A 26,454-nucleotide genomic window follows, 5' to 3' on the forward strand; every position below is an offset into this window, starting at 1 on the left:
CCCACGCAGGGCTGCCCGACTCTGTCGTGTCCCGCGGGGTTGTGGCAGAAGAGAGGAGCGTGCTTGATCGGAAGGTGTTCTCTCCTCCGGGTTCTTAGATCTTTCAAACTCATTTCAGGCCCCTGTGTTGCAGTTAAGCATGTAAAAACTTCGTTCCGTTTTGTAAATCCGAGAACTGGGGCTGGCTCGGAGAATTTAAATGATGTGGGAAGGCCAGTAAGGCAAGTGACAACGCCGTTGGTGGCAGAGTAAGGGGAGCAGAGGCCGAAGCCCAGGATCTCCCCCAAACCGGCTGTGGCCCGCTTTCTCCCTTTACATCCTCGTGTCTCTTCAGCCACAAAAAAAGGCTCACACAGGTGTTTTGGGTTGATTGATATCTGGATTAAAATATTCCAAAGGGCTGTGAGGGGTCTTTTAACAGGACTCTTTCAGTTTCAGACAAAAGAGTCCAAAATTGGTTCTTTGACATAGAAAAACTTTAGAGAGCCTGACCAAGAAGAAAGAGATACAAGATGATTCGGGATGGGAGAGCACACGCCCTAGGGATAAAGCCAGGTTAAAAATAGATGAGAGGGAAATACTAAGAGGTTTTTTTTTGCCAGAATATTTGAAAACTCAGACAAATTCCCAGAATGGTGTTAGTTCCTAAAACTGATTCTAGAAGAAAAAGAAAGCCTGAAACATCCTATGATCATTAAGACGATTGACTCAGTAATGAAAAGTTTGCCAAAAAGTCATCACCAGGCCCCAGTGGTTTGACAGCTGAGTCCTACAAACTTCGAAGGAAAACACCTTTCCAAGCTGATCATCCATAGGACAGAAACTCCTCTTGAGTACAGGATAACCTTGCTCATGATTCTGGAGGATGGAGCTAGGATTCCAGAATCTCAGTTATGCAGGTCAAACTGACATGCAAGGGAGCAGCTCCTGTCTCCCCAGTCTTGTGTTCATGAGTGGTGTCAGCCCCGAGGCCCTTTGCCTCTTGCTGCCTGAGTGGGTTGGGAGAGGCCCAGCTGGAATTCCTGTGAGGGTGGTCATTCATGACTCTGCACATCTGAATGCTTGGCCCACAGCTCTGGAGACCCTGGGATGGAGGGAACCTGGCCTCAGCAAGATGTGCTGTAACTGGATGGGAGACAGAGAGCAGCAGTTGGCCCCTGTGGGGAGGCCCAACTGGAGGATGGGTGTGTCCGAGGGGCATGCTATGTGCAGGGGGGGGTGGGACGTGCATTGCAAGAGTATTTGGTTGGGGCTTTGAAGGATGTGTAGGAGTTTGCCAGGTAGGGGCTGGGAGATGGGGAGCAATAGGTGGCATTCATATAGCGAATGGGGGCGAGGTGCACAGGTATTATTTTCCAGTCAGGGCTGGCAGGTTGGTAAGCTGCAGCTCTGTCTTCCTTCAGCTTGGTGAGAGTTGAGATAGAGCTGGAAGGGCTGCTCCACTGGGGGACAGGGACCACCTGGGAGCCTTAGGTGATCACAGCTCCCCACCGGGGTCTAACCCTTAGGTCTGAGCCTGTCAGAGCTGGTGATCATAGGGAAGGGGGTGAGAGGCCTCTGAAGGTCACCCCTTAGCTCCTTGGGGGCCTCCTTTCCTGCTGTTCCCCATAGCCCAGCCAGGGAACCTGGGCTTGCAAGGTCCTACCCTTGAGATTAGCATCCTTGCCCTGACTGCAGAGGCCACTGCTCCAAAGGCCCTGATATTCCTCAAATACCATTATTAAGTCGTAATTCTAAAATTACAGCTGTTTACAAAGCACATATTCAGTCGTCATCCTAACAAAGTAAATGGGACAATTTTGATTTCCCATTGTGAGGAAATTTATCAAGAGGAAGCAAATTTCCTTTTCAGTGATATAGGATGGATTTTTAAAGAGGTCTGACTCATTCACAGCATCTTTTGAAATCACTATAGCTGTTATTTATTTTTAATTTAAAAGCCTATTGATCTATAGTTTATGTATCAGTACTTTTAAGTTCAATTTAAAGTTCAAAACAACTAAATGGTTTTTTTTGATATTTTGAGTGTGTAACCATCACAATAATCTAATTTTTGAATATTTTCATCACCCCAAAAAGAAACCTGTACCCATTCGTAGTCACTCCCCATCCACTCTTCCCAGACCTAGACACCACTAATCTATGTTCTGTCTCTGTGGGTTTGCCTGCTCAGGACATTTCATGTGGCAATAAATGGAATCACACAGTATGTGGCCTTTTGTGTCTGGCTTCTTTCACTTTGCATACTGTTCTCAGGGTGCATCCATGTTGTAGCATGGGTCCTGTTATAGCTGAATAGTATTCCACTGTGTGGATGGACCACGCTGTTTATCCATTCATCTGTTGATGGACGTCTGGGTTGTTTCTTCTCTTCTATTATTTTTCCAGTCTGTTTTTTCTGTTTTTCAGTTTGGTTAATTTCTACTGTTTTGTCTTCAAGTTCACTGAGCTTTCCCCTGTCCTCCCCATTCTGATGCTGTTCCCATCTGTTGAGCTTTTTATTTCAGACTTTTTTCCTGTTCTAAAATTTCCATTTGATTCTTTTTTTGTATCTTCTATTTCTTTGCTGAGAGTTTCTGTTTTTTCACTTTTTCAAACGTGTTTGTAGTTGTTCATTGAATCATTCTTAGGATGACTGCTTTAAAATCTTGGTAGTTATTCTGATTATTCTGTCATTTGGTGTCGGTGTCTATTGATTATCTTCATTCATTGAGATTGTTCTGGTTCTTTGTATGATGAGTGATTTCTGATTGGAACCTGGACAACTGGGGTATTACGTATGAGACTGTCTTCTTTGAACTTTTTTTTTTTTGGCTGGTTTTCTGTGACTTCACTTGGCAGGGGAAAGTGGGGACCACCACCCCGGTACTTCCTAGTGGGGGTGTAAGTCCAGGCTCCACACTGGGCCTCTGTTGGGGTTCATGGGGGTGGGGATACCTCCTTACTGCTGTGCAGGAGAGAGCTCTGGCTTCTGACTTGGAAGGAGGAGCAGGAAAGCCCTTGGTCTTCACTGGCTATGTGCAACAGTGTGGGAGGTGTGCCGTGTGTTACCAGATGGGGGAGACCAAAGGCAGGTGTCCCTGCATGGCCTCTCTGACACCCCAGCCTGGGGTTGGTGCTTCCTCACAGCCTGGGGAGGGTGGAGGTTTGCAGATTTTTTTGGAGGTGTGCCTGGAGTGGGACCGTTATTGTAGAGCAGTTTCCTCACAAGGCTGCCCCTATCCTGATCCGTTGATTAGAGAGAGCTGACTTCTGTTGGAGCTTACTGCCATGCCTGTCGGCATCTCTGGGCCACCCACACCTCCAGCACTCAGACTGGGTTATGTGAGGCAAAAAGAAAGTACAAGGACTTATCTCCATGCCATCCCTGGTCCTGAGGTTTCTGCCACCTCCTCTCTGCCTTTCAGAGCCTTGGATGACTGTTTTTTATGTAATGTCCCAGACTTTTGATGTATTTAGTGGGGGGAACAGGGAAAAATACATCTCCACCTTTCCGGAAGCAGAGTCCTCACAATTGTTGTTTAAATATCTAATGTTTATTAGGGGCTTCCCTGGTGGCACAGTGGTTGAGAGTCCGCCTGCCGATGCAGGGGACATGGGTTTGTACCCCGGTCCGGGAGGATCCCACGTGCCGCGGAGCGGCTGGGCCCGTGAGCCATGGCCGCTGAGCCTGCGCGTCCGGAGCCTGTGCTCTGCGATGGGAGAGGCCACAAGAGTGAGAGGCCCGCGTACCGCAAAAAAAAAATAAATAAATAAATAAATATCTAATGTTTATTAAAGATAATACGTTTAAGTCCCATTTTGATAATCAAGAAAAACACTGAGGTTTTTATATAGCCTTCATAGGACACTGGGATGTTTTATATGGTCCATATTCATAAATTTGTCCCTTTGATTTCTGGCTTTGTATCTTATTTCGCTGGTTAGAACTCATTAAGGTAGCTGTCTGCTCCTAATGTAATGAATGTTTCATTGCTGCCTGAGGCTTTAGGGCTGTGTTTGGAATTGGATGTGGATTTCAGGTCTTGTCTTTATGATGTCAGTGAGCTACTTTGTCTTAGGTTGTTTGCAGGGTTTTTTTTTTGTTTTTAATCAGGGATGGGTGCTGGATCTTTTCACATGGCTGCTTCGCTCCCTGTGGGAGAGGCTGTATACTTCTCTCTGGCCTTGATTATTAATGTGTGTTGGCTTTAGGCACTATCGCTAATCTTGTGGATGGAGTTAATGCTCAGCCCTTGGTCAGAAACATAACCTGCAGTTAGGAACTTCATCTGACAGTGGCTTATCCAAGTGAGATAACTCTTTTCTCTTACATATGTATTCCAGGGCAGGCACTTATTGGCTGATGTGGCAGATCTGATCCACGCAGCCCTCACAACCCAGTCTCCATCTAGTTAAATGGTCTGCCATCGCCGGTGTGTGGCCTGCATCCTCCTGAACAGCGATGGTCAGTATAGATCCAGCCATCACGACTGTATCCCCAGCAGCAGTGGAGAAGAGGGAAGAAGAACAAGCTCTCTTTAGGGAATATCCCAGAAGCTTCCACATGACCCTTCAAACTCCTTGGCCACATCTAGCTGCACAGGAAGCTGGGCAGTGCAGTCTTCATTCCAGGTCTCCAAGTCCCCCAGTGAGAATAAGGGGCTAGATTGTGGTGCTGGTGGTGGAGAAGGGATCTGGGGATCTGGGTCCCATCTGTCCGGCACCCCTCGCTGCACTGGGTGTGCACACCTGGGCCACCAGCAGCCTTCTCCTCTGTCCTCTGGGGTTGGCACCTGCCTCCTCATCACCTCTTGAGTCTGGGGCTGGTCAGTGTCCCTCTGCCTTTTCAGTCCTTCCTTCCCTCCTGGTGGCTGCCTCAGTTTCCCTCTTCTAACTCTAGATGGTGCCGGGCAGCCAAGGTGATGGAGAGACCAAGAGTGGGGCGGGCTCCCTTCAGCAGGGGCCCCCGAGGGGAGGCTGTGGCTCGCTCAGGGAGAGCGGTCGGTTCCGAGGCTGTGAGACGGGGCATCTGCAGATCACCGACGGTGCAGGAAGGAGTGAGACGGGCGCCGGGGAAGCACAGTTTCGCTTGTTTGATTTGGCTTGGGCAACACCTGACTGGTTTCCCAGGTGCAGGTGACAGATTTCAAAGATGCAAGACACAAGAGAGCGAAGCCGTGAAGAGCTGTCACCGGAGGTGCTGAGAGGCGTGGTACCGAGTAGGGACCCCTGAGGGTCAGCCAGGGCCTGAGATGTTCGTCCCCTTAGAACACCCTGCTGAGGAAGTTGGTGTCATTTTCACCCTGACAGATGGGATGGGATTGTGACAGAGCTTGACTAACCGCTCCGAGATGCAGAGCCGGGATGTGAGGCCAGGCAGGTGTCTTGCAGGCCCTGGGACTCACCTTTTCCCCGACACCTCTGTGCAGGGCTCTGGGACGCAGGGGCCCAGGGTTGTAGACGTCCATGATACTGGGACTGCGGGAGAGGGCACAGCTGCCCTGTGTGTTCCCAGGGCCCTTCCTGGGTGGCCTGCCCTGTCGTCCAGCTGCTTTTGTTTTCCCACCTTGCATCTCAGGGCGGTGACAGTCTCTGGAAGCTTCCAGGTGGTCCTTTGATGGTGGCCCGAGTGAGCCCCCTGCCGAGTTCGCTCCATCTCAGGGCAGCCAGCCACCTGCAGAGGCTTTTCTCCATGGGCCGTGCTCGGGCTTGTCCCCAGAGGCCCCTCTGCTAAGGAATGGCCGACGTCCTCCCATGCAGGCTCAGGTCACACACCAGCTCCCGTGCCCTGGGCAGTGGGGCTTTCTGTCCCTGAGGCTGTCCCCGAACACACGCTTGGACTGGCACTTCTGTCTCAGAGGGTCCTCTCCCTGTGTGGCCATGGACAGCTGTGCTCTTGCGATGTCCCTCCTGAGTGTGGAGGTCTGTCCGGCCTGGAGCCGCGTGGGGACCACAGTGGGTGGGGCCCCCAGCATAGACACGGGCCTCGCTCAGGACCCAGGGCCCCGGCCACAACCTGGTTTGCCTGGGCAAACACGCTCCGCTCCACCTGGCATCTGGCGGGCCTGGGCCTGGCCTCCTTCCTCAGAAGTGTATGTGGGGATGCGTCACCTGGGGAGACTCTTCCAGTGCATCAAATACATTCTCCCATCTTAAAATAAATTTGTCACCTGGAGCCAAGGCGGTGAAGCCCTGACAGCCACACCCCAGCCTGGGAGGTGGGCTGGGCTTTTAGGGTCTGTGGCTGTTGTCCCTACCGCTGCTCTGATTGTCCTTCAGAGGATGTCACACAGAGGAGCGTCTGCTCCCGGTCAGGGATGTGGCCTCACACTGCAGGGTGGACCTGCGGTCTAGGAGGGTCTCAGGGCCTGGTGGCTGCACCCAGACCCTGTTCCGGGTGGGAGATGCCAGGCATCCATGTGGCCCCGTCGGAGCCTCCTCCACTGATCGGACAGGCCGAGGCCGAGGGGCTGTGGGCCCAGCCTGGGGGCTGCTGGAGGGAGGGAGGGGCTTCTTGTGCCCCCTCCCTGCCCCATGTTCACCCTTGTAAGTAGGATGTCCTACCTGATTCCAAGCAGGATCTTAATTCTGTTCTTTTGTTTTCTTTCTGAAGCAGAGTGGGAGGGAGGGGCTGTGAAAGGGATGGAGGGAGGAGGGTGGCCTCGCTCCAAGCGTCTAGAACACGGTTTCTCAGATACAGTGTGGCCAGTGGGTCTGAGGCCGGGGGCGGATCCACCAAGAGGAGGAGGGGTGGAGGCCAGAGGAGGAAACCGAGGTCCCGAAAGGGCGACAGCGTCCCCAGGGTGGCACGGCTTCCTGTGGATAAGCCCAGGCGTTTGCTCCATCCTCTGGTGGGGATGGTGGAAGGGGTGGGGAGGAAAATGTCTGTCTCCCGCAGATCAGGGGGAAATCAGAAGACAAGACTGGGAGGAAATGCCACACTGTGTCCAAAGCCACTCATCTCTGTGTGAACATGGGCCCCTGTCTGTTGGGGCACAGGTGCTTTCATAGCCCACCTCGAGGTCCCTGTTGGGGCCGCGTTGGACAGGTCTGCTCTACGGCAGCGACACTCCCTCCCTGTGACCCGCTGCTCACTGAAGCTGGGGCGCACGGGCGGGCCGGGTGTTCTGGAGGCGATGCTGGTGCCTGCCCAGTGCTCTGGGAGCGGGTTACCTGTGCAGTGACAGTCCAGGCCTGCTCACGACCCACTGAGACTCTGGGGCTGGGAGGGTCCGTGGGACTGGACCACGTGCCGGTCACGTGTGAGGAGGGTCCGAGGCCCCTCGTGGAGGGCAGCTTCTTGGCACCAAGGTCACTGGGGTGGGCGTGTCAAGGAATCATGGGGGTGGAGCTGCCGTGTCACATGGGCCTGTCTCTCCTGTCCAGGAGCGGCTGCTCATGAGTCTCCTGCCCCGGAACGTCGCCATGGAGATGAAGGAGGACTTCCTGAAGCCCCCTGAGAGGATTTTCCACAAGATCTACATCCAGCGGCATGACAACGTGAGGTAGGGCTGGCCCTGGCCTGGCCCTGCGATGGGCCTAGGGAGCAGAGGTGGGGGGGATGGAGGTGGGGGTGATGGAGGTGGGGGGGATGGAGGTGGGGGGCATGGAGGTGGGGGGATGGAGGTGGGACGGGATGGAGGTGGGGGGATGGAGGTGGGGGTGATGGAGGTGGGGGGGATGGAGGTGGGAGGGGATGGAGGTGGGACGGGATGGAGGTGGGGGGATGGAGGTGGGGGTGATGGAGGTGGGGGGGATGGAGGTGGGAGGGGATGGAGGTGGGGGGCATGGAGGTGGGGGATGGAGGTGGGGGGATGGAGGTGGGGGGATGGAGGTGGGGGGATGGAGGTGGGGGGCATGGAGGTGGGGGATGGAGGTGGGGGGATGGAGGTGGGGGTGATGGAGGTTGGGGGATGGAGGTGGGGGTGATGGAGGTGGGGGTGATGGAGGTGGGGATGGAGGTGGGGGGATGGAGGTGGGGGGGATGGAGGTGGGGGGATGGAGGTGGGGGTGATGAAGGTGGGGGTGATGGAGGTGGGGGGATGGAGGTGGGGGGGATGGAGGTGGGGATGGAGGTGGGGGGATGGAAGTGGGGGTGATGAAGGTGGGGGTGATGAAGGTGGGGGTGATGGAGGTGGGGGGATGGAGGTGGGGGGGATGGAGGTGGGGATGGAGGTGGGGGGGATGGAGGTGGGGGGGATGGAGGTGGGGATGGAGGTGGGGGGATGGAGGTGGGGGGATGGAGGTGGGACGGGATGGAGGTGGGGGGGATGGAGGTGGGGGGGATGGAGGTGGGGGGGATGGAGGTGGGGGTGATGGAGGTGGGGGTGATGGAGGTGGGGATGGAGGTGGGGGGGATGGAGGTGGGGGGATGGAGGTGGGGGGGATGGAGGTGGGAGGGGATGGAAGTGGGGGTGATGAAGGAGGTGGAGGTGATGGCAGAGGTGGGCAGAGGGCCCTAGTTTAAGGGAAGGAGGGAGCAGGTGTGGGTAAGGAGCCCAGGGGAGCACTTGCCCAGCAGGGAAGCAGCTCCCACAAGGGGTGTGTGTTGGCTTCTCAGGTGATGCATTTCACAGCTGCCCTTTCCCATTTTCTCATTTCTTCACCTTCTATTTCCTGTGTTGGCTAGAAAGGCTGGGAACTCTGTTCCTAAGCCAGGTTTGGGCAGTGGCCATTGGACTGGGAATTTGCCTGCATCAGGTTAATAACTGAGCATTGTTCTAGTTGGTGGCAGGCTCTGGGGTAGGCGTTCTCCTCACTCTGTTCATCTCATGGCAGCTCCAGGAGGTAGGGATTGTTATTCCCATTTTACAGGTGAGGAAACTGAGCCCTTGGAGTGAATCAACTTTCCCTGGACACTCTGAGGTTTGCTTGTTTGTTTTTAAAGATTCTGTTAAAAAGCAATTAATTGTATTAAATCATGCTTTCCCTTTTAAAGTACCTAGAATAGATAACAGTGTTGCCTGTCTGGGAATCATATCGATACTTTACATAAGTGTCACTCAGGCAGGAGATGGTGGTTTGAAGGACCCCCTCTCATCCTGGAGACTTGTGCTCCACTGCTTACGGCTTGTACTCAAGTTCCAGCCAGTCTGCCTCTCTCAGCTTTTGATAAGTCATTATATGGCTTCTCACTCATCCTAGTTTCCACATGCTATTTGTGCTTCTGAATCAATCCCCTCTTCTTTTCTTCCTTCCTTCTCACCTCCCTCCTTCCTTCCTTCCTTCCTTGTTTGTCTGGATAGTCCCTGGGGAGGACTGCTCCAGCCTGGCTGCATCCGCGAAGTGGGTGCTGTGCCTTCCTGCAGAATTCCAGGCTTCCCATATCGTTGCTTCCCTGTGCTCTGTCCTTCCCACTTGTGAGCTTTCTCCCCCGGATGCTGAGCTCCTGAGGACAGGGACCCGGGGTGTAAGAGATCCTCCACGCATGTTTGCCTGTGTGCATGGGGGATGTTGGGTGCTTCGGGGGTGACGTTTCCCACAGGTCGTGGAGGAGGACAGGCAGGGCAAGCCCTGGGGGCTTTCCTAGCATGGGGGTGAGCAATGCTCAGTCGGTTTTTGAGGAACGAAGTGAATGGGCCGAGGCTGAGAAGCCAGTGGATGGAGGAAGGCCTGTGAATGTGTGGCTAGTTATAGAGGAGGAAGAAAACACAGTGGCTCCTCAGAGACGTAAATAAGCCTGAATTTTATACCAAAACAGAGGGGAAAAAAATCGGTGTTGTCTATCTCCGCCCACTCTTGCAATCCCTTTGCTTAGCTTCTCAGTATCAGTGACACTTCTATAACCTAGACACCCAGTTTTTACTCATTCATTCATTCGTAACACACGTGTATATCCCCCTTGCTCTGTGCTCGGTGCTGTGGGGTGTATAGACTGGGCCTGCATCCTTCAGTCCCTCACAGGCTCAGTGGGGAAAGCTGCCCTGCAGGTAGAGGATTACAACTGTGGACGTTAGGCTTGTCATGGGGTGAACGCAGCATCTTTCCAAGCTGGGGCAGGGCATGGTTGACGTGGTGGAGCAAGGGCCTCATCAGGGAGAAGCCTCTCTGAGATGTGGGTTCCTGGTCCCTGCCTGTGATGTGGGTCGCTACTCTCTGGCACGAGGTAGTATTGAAAATGCAGAACTGAGTTAAGATCTGGCATCAGGAATTTTAAGATATGAACACAATTGTGTAAAAAGAACAAACGACTTCAATTCCACATCACTTTCTTCATGTAAACTGGAGATGCATGTTTAAGTCTCGCAAACCCCTCCAGTGTACCAAGTGTGTGATTTCCCAAGTCTCACAGCTGAGGGTGCTTTTGGCTGCAGGTGACAAAAGTTGGCCATGCAGTATCTTCAAGAGCGGGAGGCTCTCTTTCCCCTGGGGCGAGAGGTCCAGAAGTGGCACCTGGCTCTGGTCCGGCAGCTCCGTGATCAGGCCCCATGGCCTCTCCCAAGTGGGTTCCGTGGAACACCTTGTCCTGAGATAGGCCCCTGACCCCATCTCCCTCGTCCCTCACATGTGGGAGGGTCAGGGTGCTTGGGGGACTCGTCGGGAACCCCAGCCTCTCCCAAACGTACGGCTCGGGGAGGTTCTCCGCTGTCCCACAAGTTCTCTGTCCTGCCTTGGTCCTCATTACTTAAGCCTTTTAAAGTCTTTCCAGCATCCAGGACGCTGGCTGTGTGCTATGGGTGGACACTGAGTAGTTTAGACTGACCCAGGTACTGTAGTAAACGGACGCCCAGCATATAAGAGAGGTTGCCCCCCCACCCACCCATAGCCGACTGAGGGGTGACCCTGCGCGCAGCACAGGACTCCCATGAGGCTCTGACGGGGCCTGGGCCTCAGTCGCCTGCATCACCTGTACGAGGTGTGGAGGAGGGCTGCTCATTCCTTAAGAGCACGTCACTTCTGCTTACCTGCCACCAGCCACGGCCCCGTCACAGGGCCACCCTGGGAAAAGGGACAGGCCTAGTGGACGTTGAGCTATTCCCCTGTGTCTGGGGGACACCGAGTATATAGACAGCATGCGGTGGTCACTGCTGCTCCCCTGTGTCCTGGGAGGAGCCCTGAGTGGCTCCAGCATTTCCTCCCTCTATGACCAAAGAGTTTCCCTGGCTTCTCCCAGCCTCAGTCTTCTCACCTGTGAAATGAGAACAGCAGAGCCTTCCTTTTCCGCTGCTTGAGGAATCAGCAGGGGGCTCTAGTTTCAGGTGACATGCGAAGGTAACGTCCGTCTGAGCGGCAGGAGCCTGTCCGTCTGTCGGCGGAGGAGGGCAGCTGGCACCCCTTTGTCTTGCAGCATCCTCTTCGCAGACATCGTGGGCTTCACGGGCTTGGCATCGCAGTGCACGGCCCAGGAGCTGGTGAAACTCCTCAATGAGCTCTTCGGCAAGTTTGACGAACTGGCCACGGTAAGCGCAGCCTCTCCCTTCGTCCGGAGAGTTTAACTTGAGTTGCTCCTGGGGTGACGATGTGCCAGGTGGATCCCCGTGTTGGAGATGTGACCTAGGCTGGTTGGGACGCGGGGTTCACCTGTTGTTTCAGCCTCACTGTTCGCTGGTTCCTTCCCTGGGACCTGAGCGCTGCCTTTGCAGACAGGACGACGCTGCACCAGCACAGACAGCGCCTCCAGTGAGGGGCCCCGGCAGCACGCGGCGCCGGCTGAGTTGTGTGGTCTTGCGCACAGGCCGCCCTCCACCTTCTGTCCTGAGGCAGATGTCTCTTGGGCTGGCCTTGGCGGAGGGCTCCTTGGAGCAGGCCTGTGCTGCCCTTTTCCGGGCCCGCTGCCTGTCCTTGAAACTTGCCTGCTGGGGGTCAGTTGGTGACGTCTCAGGATGCCCGGCCCCCTTGCTCGCTGCGGGCTGAGCGCCAGGGTTTTGAACTCTTCCTGGAACAGGTCACATCTATGGCCTGCAGAGGTCAAGCCAAGGCTAACAGCCTCGCTTGCAGCATGCAGGCCTGGGACCCTGACACCCACCTTCCCTGCCCTGCCAGGACATGGCGGGAGACACAAGGACACGGACAAGTTCACCTTCTCCTTCAGCCTCGCTCGAGGTGAACACAGAGGCCCCTGAGTGGGTGGTTATGAGACGGACGGAGGGAGGGAGGGAGGGGTCGGCAGATTCTGTTTGGCCTGTTTGTTCATTTGCTGACAGTTAAAGCTCTTGGAAGGAAGAGTGAATGTCCCCTCAATGAACAGGGTGAAGAGAGGACCCCTGGCTGGGCCTGGCTTCTGCAGTGGCCAGGAGTCCTGAGGGATGCTGGATGTGTGTAGGGGGCTGGGTGGAGGGTACCGCGTGGGCCGCAGACTCGGGCCGGCCTCTGGGCAGGACACAGAACACCAGGTCCCGGCCTTTGCTCTTGCCTTGCAGGAAATGCGAGCAGAGGTCACACTGCCTGTAATGTCGTTTTGCTGGGCATGGAGCTGCCTGTCCTCGAGGCCCTGGCAGCCTTTGTCTGCGCGGCCACTGGACTTGCTCCCGGGAGCGAGGCTGTGGTCTGTGCAAACACGTGCCACCTCGCCTTCCTGGGAGAAGGCCTCCCGGGCGTCCTCCTGCGGACAGGGCTGCCTGTGGTTTCAGGGGAGCATAGAAGAGGCGGGGAGGGCATGAGCGTGGCCTGTGCCCGTGCATGGGGCTGGCTGTAGGGCCTCCAGCACCTTTTGCCTTTGGGTCAGGATGCGTGTTTTGTCCGGTGCAGTGGGTGACTGGCGGCCGGGGGCTCTTACAGTGCTGCTTGGGAGCTTTCTCAGGCCTGCTGCGTCCTCCCCCCTCACCAGGAAGCTTCTGGACCAGGGTCCCGCTCGGCCCACCAGGGCCTCTTTTCTGAGCATCTGCTGCTGACGGGAGGGCCTGTGCTCTTTGCCTCCTCGTCCGATTCTGTCTTCCCAGCAGCTTGAGGTCAGCATCGTGGTCCCCGAAGGATCAGGGCCAAGTTTGGTCAGTGATTCGTGGTGAGCAGTGCCGCCTGCCCCTCTGCTGTCCCTGGAAGACCCCCCCGCCCCAGGTCTCTCAGGACATAACCTGCTTCCCAGCCGCCCAGGAAGGCCCAGGAAGTCTTTATGGATTTTCCACTGGTGCTTTGTCAGATACCTGATTTGCAAATATTTTCTTCCCCACTTTGGCCTGTTTATTCATTTGCTGACAGTGTTGTATAAAGGGCAGAGATTTTAGTTTTTATGCAGCCCAGTGATTACTTTCTTCTTTTGTGGGTGTAGCGTTCCCAGAGGTGGGCAGTCTGCTGGCCGGCCCCACCTGTGCTGTGTTCTACTGGAGCAGACGCAGGGCCCACCCCGTCCAGGGGCTGGAGAGATGGGCCTCCCTGGGTGGGAGAGTGCGGGCGGAGATGGTGCCCGGGAACACCCAGGTCTTCGTTCTCAGGATGAAATGTGTGATCTGGGGGCTCCCTGTCCTGTGCTCTTCCTTCCTAGAATACAAACTCCATCTGTCGCTTTGCCAGTTTCTTCGGTTTTAAATCAGCTGCAGGTGTGAGTGTCACCTCGAGTTCCAGGCCTGTGCCCTCACCCTGGCCCTGGGGGCACCTCTCGGGCCCATGTCCCAGCTGTGACATCCACTGCCCCTTTCTGTCGGCACCGCACCCAGGGTGCATGTGGCAGGGTGTCCACTGGGCCTTCTGGGGCATCACACTTTCCCTCAGAATGTTTCAGTGTTCCATGTGTTTCCTCAAATTGTTACAATTTGCCTTTTTTTGTTGTTAAATTTATCCCTAGGTATGTCATTCTTTTTGATGGAGTTGTAAATGGGATTATTTTCTTAATTTTACTTTCTACTAGTTCGTTATTAGTATATAGCAATGTGACAGATGTCTGTATATTGATTTTGTATCCTGCAACTTCACCGAAATCATTTATTAGTTCTAACAGTTTTTTTGATACAGTCTTTAGAGTTTTCTGTATATAATATTATGACATTTGCAAATAGAGACAGTTTTACTTCTTTTCCAATTTGGATGCCTTTTATTTCTTTTTCTTGTCTAACTGTTCTGGCTAGGACTTCAACACTATGTTGAATAAAAGTGGTGAGAGTGGGCATCCTTGTCTTGTTCCTGATCTTAGAGGAAAAGCTTTCAGCTTTTCACCAGTGAGTATGATGTTAGCTGTGGGCTTGTCATACATGGCCTTTATTATGTTGAGGTATGTTCCGTCTATACCCACTTTGTTAGACTTTTTATCATGAAAGGATGTTGAGTTTTATCAAGTACCTTTTTTGCATCTATTGAGATTACTATATGATTTTTATTCTTTATTTTGTTAATGTATTTGTATCACATTGATTGATTTGTGTATGTTGAACCATCCTTGCATCCCTGGAATAAATCCCACTTGACCGCGCTGTGTGATCCTTTTAATGTATTGTTAAATTTGATTTGCTGATATTTTGTTGAGCATTTTTGCATCTATATCCATCAGGGATATTGGATAATTTTCTTCTTTTGTGCCAGCCTTGCAGGATAATGCTGGCCTTGTAAAATGAATTTGGAGGTGCTCCTTCCTCTTCTGTTTTTTTGAGAGTTTGAGAAGGATTGGTATTAATTCTTCTTTGAACGTTTGGTAGAATTAGCTGGTGAAATCATCTGGTCCAGGGCTTTCCTGTATTGGGAGTTTTTGATTACTGATGCAGTCTGTTCAGATTTTATATTTTTTCATGATTGAATCTTGGTAGATTGTATATTTCTAGGAATTTATCCATTTCTTTTAGGTTGTCCAGTTTGTTGGTACGCAAGAGATTTTCTCTTTTATTCACTACTAGGCTCTTTCACCAGGACACTTACTAGTGTCTGAGATGTTGGATTAGATACTTTTATCAAGGGAAGTGCACACCCTCCAGAGAACAGGTGCTGCACACACTGGAGCCTCATGGTGGGTTGACTGGAGTAAGAGATATGTTAGGTGTGTGTATGTGTACGCATGTGAGTGAGCATGTGTATATAAATGTATGTGAGTGTGTGGGTACATGTGAGTGCATTGTATATACATGAGTGTGCATGAACATGCATGCAACTGTATACATGTATATGTGTGCATGTGTGTACATGAGGTAATACGTATGTGAATATGTAGGTGTACGTGTGTGTACATGTGTGTTAAGTTTTTGTTTAGATTTTTTTTCCATCTATGCTCCTGAAGGATATTAGTCTGTGGCTTTCTTTTCTTATGTTGTTTTTATGTGGTATCAAGGTAATGCTGATTTCATAGAAGAGTTGGGGAGTATTTCCTCCAGTTCAATTTTCTGGAAAAGTTTGTGTAGAATCGGTATTATTTCTCTCTTAAATGTGTGGTAGAATTTACTGGTGCATGGAGTTTTCTTTGTGGAAATTTTTAACTACAAATTCAATTACTTTCAGTATGGCTTGTCGGGTTATTTATTTTTTTCTTGAATAAACTTGGTGTTTTTTAATCTTTCAGGGAGTCTGCCCATTTAACCTAAGTTGTCAAAATTATTAGAATAAAGTTGTTCACACGATTTCCTTGTTATCCTTTTAATATTTGTAGAATGTGTGGTAATGGCACCTGTCCCATTCTTGATTTTGGTGATTTGTGTCTTCTTTTTGTCTCATCATTCTGGCTACAGATTTATCAATCTTATTAATTTTTTAAAAAGAATTTGCTTTTGGTTTCATATATCTCGATTTCAATTTTATTAATTTCTTTATGATTTTTTTATTATTTTGTTTCTTCTGCTTATTTTGGTTTTCATTTGCTCTTCTTTTTGTAGTTTCTTAAGGTAGAAGCAGAGACCATTGTGTTTTAGATCTTTTTTCCTCTTCTGATATAAGTGTTTAATGCTGTGAACTTCCTCTGAAGTTCTGCTTTAGCAAATTTCTGATATGTTGTGTTTCTATTTGTGTTCAATTCAAAATACTTTATAATTTTCCCTTTAATTTTTCTTAGATCCAGGGATTATTAAGACATTTGTTTTCTGAGGGAGTTTGCAAAGATCTTTCTGTTTTTGACTTCAAATTTAATTTTACTGTGGTTGGAGAACATACTTTTAAAATTTGAATCCTCTTAAATTTATGGCCCAGAATATGGGCTTCATTCATTTGTGTGGTCTATGTGTGGCATATTTCCATGTTTTATCTTTTTTTCTGTTTAATTTCCTCTAGTGTTTCTTCTTCTCTTTTTTTAAATACATTTATTTTTTAAAATTTATTTTTGGCTGCATTGGGTCTTTGTTGCTGCGCACGGGCTTTCTCTAATTGTGGCGAGCGGGGGCTACTCTTGGTTGCGCTGCATGGGCTTCTCATTGCGGTGGCTTCTCTTGTTGCGGAGCACGGGCTCTAGGCGCTTGGGCTCAGTAGTTGCAGCACACGGGCTCAGTAGTTGTGGCTCATGGGCTCTAGAGCACAGGCTCAGTAGTAGTGGCTCATGGGCTTAGTTGCTCTGCAGCATGTGCAGTCTTCCCGGACCAAGGCTCAAACCCATGTCCCCTGCATTGGCAGGTGGATTCTTAACCACTGTGCCCCCAAGGAAGCCCTCCTCTAGTGTTTCTTGCAGTGTGGGCCTGCTGGTGACAAATCCTTTCAGCTTTTATATTTCTGAAAGAACTCTTTATTTGGTCTTTATTTTTTTGAATTTCTTTTTTGCTGGGTATAGACTTCTAGGTGCAAAGGTCTTTCCCCCAGAACTTTAAGGATGCTGCTCTTATTGTCATCTTTCGTATTGTTTTCAACAAGAAGTCTTCTGTCAACTCTTTGCTCCTCTGTATGAAATGTCTTTTTTCTCTGCCTGCTTTTAAGATTTTCTCTTCATTGCTGGTTTTCAGCAGTTTGATTTTGACGTGCCTAGCTGTGGTTTTCTTCAGGTGTCTTGTGCTTGCAGTTTATTGAGCTTCTTGCATCTGTAGTTTTCATAATATTTGGGGAAAAACCCTCAGTCACCGTTTTACAAATACTTTTCTGTGCCCCTCCTCCTCTTCCTTCAGGAACACCAGTTTCACCCGCGTCAGGATGATGATCTTGTTTTATTTTGGGGGTTCTTTTTCTTTCTGTTTCATTTTGGACAGTTTCTACTGCTGCGCCTTCAGGTTCACTCATCTTTGCATCTTCAGCGTCTAACCTGTCACATACCATCCAGTGCAGCTTCCAGCTCAGACATTATAGTTTCACCTCGGATCTTTTTTCCTTGTCGTTGAGGTGACTGTGAGGAAGCTCAAATTAAAATGGCCTCATTCCCTTCTAATTTATTGCTTTTTTTCTCTGTTCTTTTGTGCATTGATGTTATGTGTTTTAAACATATTTTCATTCTAATCTGCTGGTGTCCTGTTTTGATGAGCACCTGGATGTGTTTTTCTCATATGTGCTTGTTTTGTGTCCAAGTGCCCGGTGAGGAGGGTGTGGTGACCCCAGGGATCCAAACCCATCCTCCTTTACAAAGGTATCTGCCGGGCAGTTAAACAAACACAGAGTCTGTTTGTCTTAGTCTCCACAGGAGCTGACGTTTTATTTACCCCGATCCACGGCTGATGACCACAGATGGGTACTATGTTTTTGACCTTCCCCCCATTTATTGGATCCATTTTAGATTTGTGTTTGCTCTGATGTCCGTGTGTATTTGGCAACTGGCTGCCCGCTTTGGGTTTATGGAGAAGCACCTGTCCCGGGCTCAACCCTGCTCCACCACCACCTGTTGGGGACAGGGCCCTTCTGTGGATCAGTTTTCTCTGCGGGAAAGTGAACTGGTCGAACAAAGCAGACGTCCCTCTGGCTGGTTCAGGAGGTGTGCGCCAGCGTGGAGGGTCCTTGGTGTGCCTGCTACGGAGACGAGCCTGAGTCCTAGTTGTCTTCTTACCAGCAAGGCCACCTGGGCTGGTTGTGGCCCCCTCCTCAGGGGTGACAGGCAGATGAGAACACAGTCCTTAGCTCTGGTCATGACCCCAGGAATCCTTCAGGGACTGTTTCCAGAGAGAACTTTTCGCACTGTTGTCAGTTCTCAGTCCCGAGGTGGCAGTTGCCTGGCACAGGATGGGGATGCATTGGATTTAGGACAGTGCTGGTGGTGCCTGGGGCCAGGAGGCTGACCCACAGGCGTCATGGGTGGTTAGTGAGCGTGGACAAGTGCGGGAGGCTCAGAGTCTGCTGAGGGGCTCTCCCTGGGGATGCCCGCCCTTGGACTTGGCCAGTCTGCGCTGTCCCTGAACTCGGACGCTTCGTGAGCCTTTCTGGTCCATGTGGAGTCGACACCAAGGGGCTCCTGGACAAGAGTGTAGGGGGTGCAATTCCTGAAAGATGACTCTGATGACCTGTGTTAGTGAGGACATTATTTTTCAGTTATTTGTGTTATTCTGGATGTTTCTGAAAGGGACCCACGGAAGCTGGTCCAAGGGCAGAGCTCCCTGCCCGATTCCGAGCTACTCGGGTGTGTGTTCAGGTCCATCCTTCCTGTACCCCCTCATCCCTCCTCCTCCTCGGGAGACTGTCCTTGGGATCATTTCAGAGGGTCAAGCCTTCCTGCTCTGACACCCTGGTCCCGTAGCTGTGCAGAGTTGGCCGCGTTCAGGCCTGACACATGCTCGTGGGTCAGTTGTAACTCTGCTGGACGGTGTTCCTTTAGCAAAGCCACCTGTGCACCTGCTGTCGGGCAAGGGGTGCTGGAGCACAAAGACGGAGTCAGGGAACTTACAGCCAGGGTACTTACAGCTTGGGTGGGGAGACCTTGAGCCAATTGTGCAAAACCAGGATTTGCTGAATGAGATGTTTGCTAGACTGTGGTCAGGATGTAAACAGACATCGTGAGCACAGCCTGGAGGGTGTGGCGGTGGAGCTGTCACCAGAGCTCAGCTTGGAAAACTGACCCAAAGGAACGATTTTAAGTGATCAAATAACGTATAGAGTAGAATCCCAATTTTCACAATGTCTGTGCACACACTTATATGAGTGCCAGAGAGAAAAGGCTGAAATGAAATATTCCAGAATAACTGTGGTTATTGCGAGTTGTGAGTTATGATTTTTAATTTTCTGAACTTTCTGCATCCTTGATGATGAACCTGGATTTCTTTAATTATCCCTTGATTAGCAGGGAATAGATATTGTTTCTTTTTTTATTTTTATTTTTTCGGTATGCGGGCCTCTCACTGTTGTGGCCTCTCCCCTTGCGGAGCACAGGCTCCGGACGCGCAGGCTCAGCGGCCATGGCTCACGGGCCCAGCCGCTCCGCAGCATGTGGGATCTTCCCAGACTGGGGCACGAACCTGCGTCCCCTGCATCGGCAGGCGGACTCTCAACCACTGCGCCACCAGGGAAGCCCTAGATATTGTTTCTTTTTTTTTTTTTTTTTTTTTTTTTTTGCGGTACGCGGGCCCCTCACTGTCGTGGCCTCTCCCGTTGCGGAGCACAGGCTCCGGACGTGCAGGCTCAGCGGCCATGGCTCACGGGCCCAGCCGCTCCGCGGCATGTGGGATCTTCCCGGACCGGGGCATGAACCCGCGTCCCCTGCATCGGCAGACGGACTCTCAACCACTGCGCCACCTGGGAAGCCCCTAGATATTGTTTCTTGAAAAGCCAGTAGACGTTTGGAATTTGAAGGAGTCTGTCATTCGTATCAGGCCACCTGTAGAAACTCACCACCCTGTCTGCTGGGAGGAAACCTTTGTTCAGCAGCTGCGGTGGCCCAGGCCCCTGTGTGGGGAGATGTGCTCTAGGAAGAGGGAGGAGGGGGGTGTGGAGAGCAAGGCTCACTTGAGGCCTGAGTGGGGAGCCGTGATAGAGGGAGAGGTAGGGTAGCCTGAATGGGCCCCTTGAGCGCCGTGCAGAGGAGGAGGATGTGGCTCTTCCACGCATCACCGTGGAGGCATGTGTTCATAACTGGGTTCAGAAAGCAGCTCCCCGGTCCCTACTGTGTGCCAGCATTGTCCTAGGTGATAGGGATGCAGCATGAATAAGTCAGATGCAAACCCTGCCCTGAAGGTTTTAGAAAATTCACACAAGCACAAAGGTAGAGACAATAACGTAGCACCCTCTCCCCAGGCACCCACAGCCCATCCTCGACAGTAACTAACGTCTGGCCAGTCTTGCTTGGTCTGCACTCTCGCCCTAGATCCTTCCCAGCCCCGCACGACACGCTTGCATCCTTGGTGAGTAGCTCTTCCACTGAGCACGTTACGGCCAGCACCACCTCAAGGCCCCTGTCGCACCCAATTGCACTAACTGCAGTCACAGATTCCTGAGTCTGGCTCTGGGCTTGGTCACCCTGCTCGTCTCAGACACATCTCTTCTTCAGATCTGGTTTGTTCCAGTCAGGATTCACATGAGGTGGACGTGTGTCTGAATTGTACCCTTGGGTTGGGTTACAGAGGTGTCAGTGATGACGCAGAAGCTAATGCCATAGAAGGATGCTCATGGTCCCCGAGACGAGGGGACACACCAGGCCATCCAAGGTCACAGGGCACCACCGGGCGCCCAGGTTGGCAGAGGGGGCTGGGAGAGCAGGACGGGGCTTTATTGGCGCTTCCACGGGAAGAGGGGACAAGCAGACGCAGGGCTGGACAGTGTGGATAGTGAGGGCTCTGGGCTGTCGGTGTTCCCTGCGGTCTGGTCCCTGCCCTGGTGATTAGGGTGGGGCCAGTGGCCGGAGTGTGAGAGCTCGCAGAGGAGATGGGGCTTCTGATCTGCCGGTGTAATAGGAACAAGCCGCTGTTTGTCTCCAGGAATTAGCCAGCCCTGCGCGGTGGTCATCATTCCCTGCCAGCGAGGCCCCCCGAGACGTCAGACCTTCATAGGATACAGAAAACAAAAACCTGGATGAATACACACACCGTATTCCGTGGATATGCCAAGTGTTTCTTGGTTTTGGTTTTTCCTTGTTAATGCTCCTGCCCTTTGTGGCAGCTCAGCCCCAAGGCTGGGTGTGTCCTGTGCTTCTCCTGAGCCAGCGGACCTTCTCTACCTGCCTTAGATCCTGGGCTCGCTCATTTGTGTTGACCACCCTTCCCTGGAGCTCAGTGCTGTCCCCAGCGCACCCCTCTCCGCTGGCCTCCTCCCTCCAGGGCGTGTGGGTCTGAGGTTCCCGTGTTGTTACCCGTCTCCTATGACATTGCACCCGAGGGTCACAGCAGCTGCGTCGAAAACTTGGCCCATCAGTGTTCACTCTGGTTGACACAGTGATAGTTTTCTGATCCTGTTGTTTCCTCTGCATTTATTAGCTTGTGGTTCTTTAAAAACGAAGAATATTTAGTCCTCAGCTCTTTCGTTATCCTCAGTGGATGCTTGATTCTTTTCATTTCTTTATCAAGTTTCAGGACTGGAACCCTCCAAAGGGGTGAGCCGTGCCGTTGCTTCCTGCTTCCTCGTGACTCAGCCCATCCCCTCTGAGCATGGTCCAGCCTCACAGATGCGGCGTTTTCCAGAAGCCCTAGTTTCTTTCATTGGGAAATGGTTTTTCCAGCCTGTAATCTGGGTGGTCTCTGGTCCTGGGACTTTACAGGAGCCAGACATGGAAGATGTGTTCCTGAATGAATTCTGAGTTCATATTGATCTTTCCAATTCACTTAACTTCCGTGATTCTTATACTTGTGTCCCTTTTCCTTTGATGCTGGAAACCCTAATGACAGTAATAGAATTTTTTTGTTTCATCCTTTTATATACAGTTGATTCAAAATAGCATTACCCATATTATTCCCCACAATAAGACCATTGAATACAATCTAAGATTTCTTTAGCGGTTTCTCTCGTTATCTTGCCCTTGAATTACATCCCACTAGATATACAGTCAAGTACGTGTTTTCCTGTCTCTTGTGAAACCACTTGTGAAACCACCTGTGAATTGTGCTACCAGCGTGGTCACAGTTATTTCATTTTGGTTTTATTTTTAGGCATTGCTGTTCTAAATTTAATTTTTCTTTTTAAAGTACATCAAATATTTGCACGGCTCTGTCCTACAGTGCAGACCCTGAGGCAAGATACGCGGAGAGAGGGCCGACCCACCCCACCATCGCCCCGCGCCCTGTGCAGTTAGGCATCTGTGCTCTGTTTGGGGTTGCTCTTCCACTGTTCCTTTTGGATACCAGGAGCAGATGGGTACCTGTGACTATTTATTATTGGAGAGTGTGCCTCAGTGGGGCCCGTTGATGTCCCTTGGGCGTGGCTGAGGCTGGAGAGACTTCTGGTCCTGAGTCAGTGCGGCTGGTCTCTGCTGTATGACAGACGTCTGTGCGTTCTTGGGTTCCAGCTCTGTTGCTCCTGTGTGGTCCCTCCCTGTGGGCAGGAAGCCCTCGGAGCACAGGGTCCTCATCTCTTCCCTTCGCTTATATCCGTGGTCCTTGTTGCGGTGGGTGCAGCGTGTGGGACTCAGTAAAAGGAACCAAAGGAATGATCTATGAAAACTGAAGTTGAAAAGATTATGTGTCCTACTTTCTAGCGATAGCCGTGGTTTATATTTTGGTGCATTTCTTTTCAGCTTTGTGTGGACACAGCAGGTTAAACACTGAGACAGCCACCTAGAGGAACATTTTCTAAAATCTCTTATTTTGTTTTCCCACTGATGGCCCAGTGCCGTGCAAAGTTAACGTGACTTGGCCATTTGGTTTTGGATGCTGTCACCTGGGGATCAGGTGCAGTCACTGGGTCATTTCAAGCTCTCTCTGCACCTCCCCTCCCCCAGGGGTGCCACCAGGTCTTGGGAGCTCCCCAGCCTTCCCAGAAGCCAGCTGCAGTGTGGGGTCCTCTCTGGACCCCGCTGTTTCAGAGACGGCCTCAGAGGGGTTTGGGCATCTTCCGGTTCTGAAGTGGCAGTGGCTGTTCCTGAGATCCCACTGAATTCTCTGCTTCTTCCTGGGTCCAGGGCTGGGCGGCAGGGTCACAGAGCCCTTGAGTGTGGGAGTCTCTGTCATCCTCTCGGGCAGGGCCAGCCGGGTCCAGAGTTGACCAGCGGGCCTGCAGACCATACCTGGGAAGCAAAGGAGACCCTCCTGCCTGGATCCCCCGGCAGCCCCTGTGCTGCTCTAAGGACGCTCTGCCCATCATGTCCTGTCACTCCTGTCCCTTCCAAGCAAGCCCCGCCGGCCCTCCTCCTCCGTTTTCTTTCTTTGCTTTGGCTGGGAAACAGCTGTTCAGGTGTCACAAACGCTCCCTGCAGGGGAACTCCAGGCGCTGGCTTTCCGTATTTACAGTGAAGATGTTGTTATCTGAAACACCAAAAGCAATGGAAAACATCGTTTTTTTGGTCTCTTAAGCTTGTTAACAAAAGTCAGGAGAGTTGAGATTAAAAAACAAGGGGACGGGTGAGCATTTCACTTCCCCAGTCTGTCCTGAGCCCGGGAGGGACTGTCTCAGGATGGTCGCCAGTGACACATTTGTCGCTGACGGGCTGTAACTATGCTCCTGTGTGTGTTGGCGGGTCCAGCAGAGGATGGCTGCTCTTTAGGAAGCTCTCCCCAGAATGCGGTGGGCCTCATCTACCTGTGAGCCCGCGGCCTGGATGTCACTTGCTAGATGCCCCCGTCCTGACTTGGAGAGCAGCCATGCCGGGCAGTAGGGGTCGCTCCTGAGGCTCGCCAGGGGCACCACTTGCCTTCAGCACAGTTTACAAGAGGAAGGGCTCTTCAGCACCTCCTGTCCTGAGGGGTCGGCCATCAGAGATCCCACCCAGCCCCACAGAGACTCCCTTTCCTGTGGCGGCCACTCTTGAGTCTCTGTGTCACATATGACAGTCCGGCTCATAGGGTGGCTGTTGGGGGGGCAGCCCCACCCACGGCCTCTGATTTCCCTTGAAATCTGATGGCACAACTGCCACTTACGACCTGCCCGTAGGATTTATGGCCCATTCACACACACACACACACACACACACACACACACACACACACACGCGTGCGCGCACACACCTGCCCGCTCAGTGGCCTTGTACCGAGCAGGGCTAGTCCCAGGGTCAGGCGTGTCGGGGACACGAAGAGATGAACAGAAGGCTGGGGTTATGGGGCCTGGAGGTGGCTGGGATCTCTGCGGAGCCAAGCTGGGGGATGCAGGGATGTCCGCAGTCACCCACACTCAGCATCCCACGGAGATGCTGATGGGTGGGGACACCTGTCATCCTCGAGGTCCCCAGAGTCAGGGCTTGGTGACCTTAGAAATCTTCTGCAAGAATGCTGCCGACGTGGGGTAGGTGCTGTCACTTGTGTGGGCTCCTCAGAGGGAGGGGTCTGGCTCACCAGATGGAGAGCTGGGAGGGGGCTGGACGAGTCGGGGATCATGAGCTTTCCACCCAGGGTCTCTGCGCCTGGGGAGGGTCGCGCCCCTGGCAGTGGACCCTCATCTCATCCTGGGCGCTTGGGTCTAGTGAAGGCAGCCCGAGTGTGAAGACGGAATGCGGATGTATGGGGGGGAGCTGCCCCTCGCTGGCCTGCACGGTGTGTCCTGGCAGTGACGGTGGGGACAGGTGAGGACGGACACTCTAGAGGTGCCAGAAGAGAGCCCGGGCTGCCTGCTAGCCTGGAGAAGCCTGGCCGGCTGCCTCCCAGGGGCTCTGCAGTGTGGACGTCTGCACCAGGCCCTGGGCTCCTAGACTCTGTCACGGGACAAGTCAGCCCCGGCACGGCCTGCCCGTGGGACGCTGGGAAACAAGCCCCTTCTGCAGACCAGGAGGCTGGTGTCCTAATGGTTAAGTGGCCGCCCCTGGTCTCTTGAAGGATGAGTGGCTGGACCCTGGACTTCCCTGAGGCCAGCTCCCTGTCCACAGGGGGAGCTTGTGGGGCTTAGCGTGGGGAAGACCCGGTCACTGGGTTTTCCCAGAGGCCACCCGACAGGTGGAAGTGACGGCTCTTCTCCCCTTTGACCGACTGTCCCTACACTGAGGGAGGCCCAGGGCTGGGGGGAGCTGGGCCCCCAGCCATTCAGTGGCCTGGGCCGTCTCTCAGGAGAGCAGCAGGCTCGCTGGCCCTTGTTCCTCTCCGACCCCCTGCCCCGGTGGACAGCGTCCTGCAGAAGAAGTGCGGGCCGTGTGTGAACCCGCGGGTGGTGAGGGCTGAGAATTCTCATCCCAGGGCACTGTGTGAATTCACAGCATTGGAGAAAACCCGCAGGAGGTGGCTCATTTGTAAGAAACCAAAGAGCAGAATTAAATACAAGCTGTAGAATGTGTTCTCAGAGTAGGGTCGGCAGAGCTCTGGGCTGTACAGGACCATCCGGGGGGCTGTCCATCCCGGGGGCTGGGAGGTCCGTCTCATCCTCGGACAGGCTGCGTGAGGCTGCTCCCCGTCACGGACGTGCACAAGCTCAGGAAACACGATGTCATGAATGGTAGGACAGAGAATCCAGCTGTCTCCTGTCAAGACAGACACTGGAGACTTGCAAAAGTGAGAAGGATGCCTTGCTTCTCATTTGTTTTTGTTTGGGGAAATGTCATAATTTTTCAAACAGTGTGTTACTTATGTTATTATGTAATGGATTTGCTATTGTTACTTTAAATGCTTTAATACATTTAAAAAAATCTCTCAGTTGTAGCTTCTTATGTGGTAATAGCCATAGGTGTAACCTGCTTACATGAAAACTTTTTGTGAGGTCCTCAGTTATTTAGGGGGGGTTTGAAGGGGTGTTGAAAACAAAATGCTCTAAAACTGCCGTTTTAATGCTGTCCTTGAAATAAAACTGACAGTCGCCGTCATAATCATAGCTGACCCCAGTGGACTGGTGCAGGACAGGTGGTTGTAAGCGTCTGACGTGTCTCTCTGTCCTCAACGTGAGGGCGAGGTGGGTGCTGGCATTCTCACCTTTGTGTAAGTGCGCGAGTAGACCTTCTGCAGCGTTGGATGACTCTCCAAGGTGTTCCCTGTGGGTGGTGAGGTCTGGGCTCAGGCCCCAGCTGGTGGTTCTCTGGGGAGAGCTGCTCACACGGCCTGTGGACCTTGACTCTGGGTTAAGCCACGGCCACTCAGATGCGTGTGGCCTGCCCTTTCCGGGCTGGCAAAGGAGTCTAGCATGTTCCAAAAGGGCCAATCACATGGTGATCCAAGGACGGGGACTGTACTAGCCCCTCTTGGAAGAGGGGGCCCCTCCTTGGGGAGAGGACCTGGCTCCCAGGCATGGGGTGACCTCCCCTCCTTGAAGGGCCTGTGGGCTTGGCCCGGTGATCTGAAGGGCAGGGGAGGCGGACCCCCGCGTGGGAAGAGGCTGAGTGCGGGTAGCGGGGACGGCGTGGGGTGCCCCAAGGCGACCCTAATCACAGCCATAGAGGGGCCACCTGCCCTCCTGAGGTGCCCTGACTGTGGGAGAGCCGCCTGGGCCCTGGTCTAGGTTGGGCCTTGAGTTCAACGGTCAGCGCGCCTGGTGGTGGCAGAGGCGCAGGTGCTCGGGCGGCCCCAGGTGCGTCACTAACATGCCCTTTGCCCTCTCGCCCGAAGGAGAACCACTGCCGTCGCATCAAGATCCTGGGAGACTGCTACTACTGCGTGTCCGGCCTCACTCAGCCCAAGACTGACCACGCCCACTGCTGCGTGGAGATGGGCCTGGACATGATCGACACCATCACGTGAGTGC

The 26,454-nt window shown here is 52.7% G+C and overlaps 1 protein-coding gene across 2 annotated transcripts in view; it reads left to right on the forward strand.

Annotated features, from left to right (window-relative positions):
* ADCY1 (adenylate cyclase 1) overlaps positions 1 to 26,454 on the forward strand; it is a gene marked incomplete at both ends in the record, with an annotated part of 118,954 nt that overhangs the window by 31,060 nt on the left and 61,440 nt on the right. For both annotated transcript variants that reach the window (XM_079711780.1, XM_079711779.1), the window contains 3 exons: positions 7,369 to 7,487; positions 11,270 to 11,381; positions 26,319 to 26,446. In XM_079711780.1, the coding sequence (XP_079567906.1) occupies positions 7,369 to 7,487; positions 11,270 to 11,381; positions 26,319 to 26,446 (359 nt within the window). The remainder of the gene's footprint in view (positions 1 to 7,368; positions 7,488 to 11,269; positions 11,382 to 26,318; positions 26,447 to 26,454) is intronic.

This window comes from Hyperoodon ampullatus (genome assembly GCF_949752795.1).
Source record: "Hyperoodon ampullatus genome assembly, chromosome: 9".
In the NCBI taxonomy this organism is placed as follows: Eukaryota; Metazoa; Chordata; class Mammalia; order Artiodactyla; family Ziphiidae; genus Hyperoodon; species Hyperoodon ampullatus.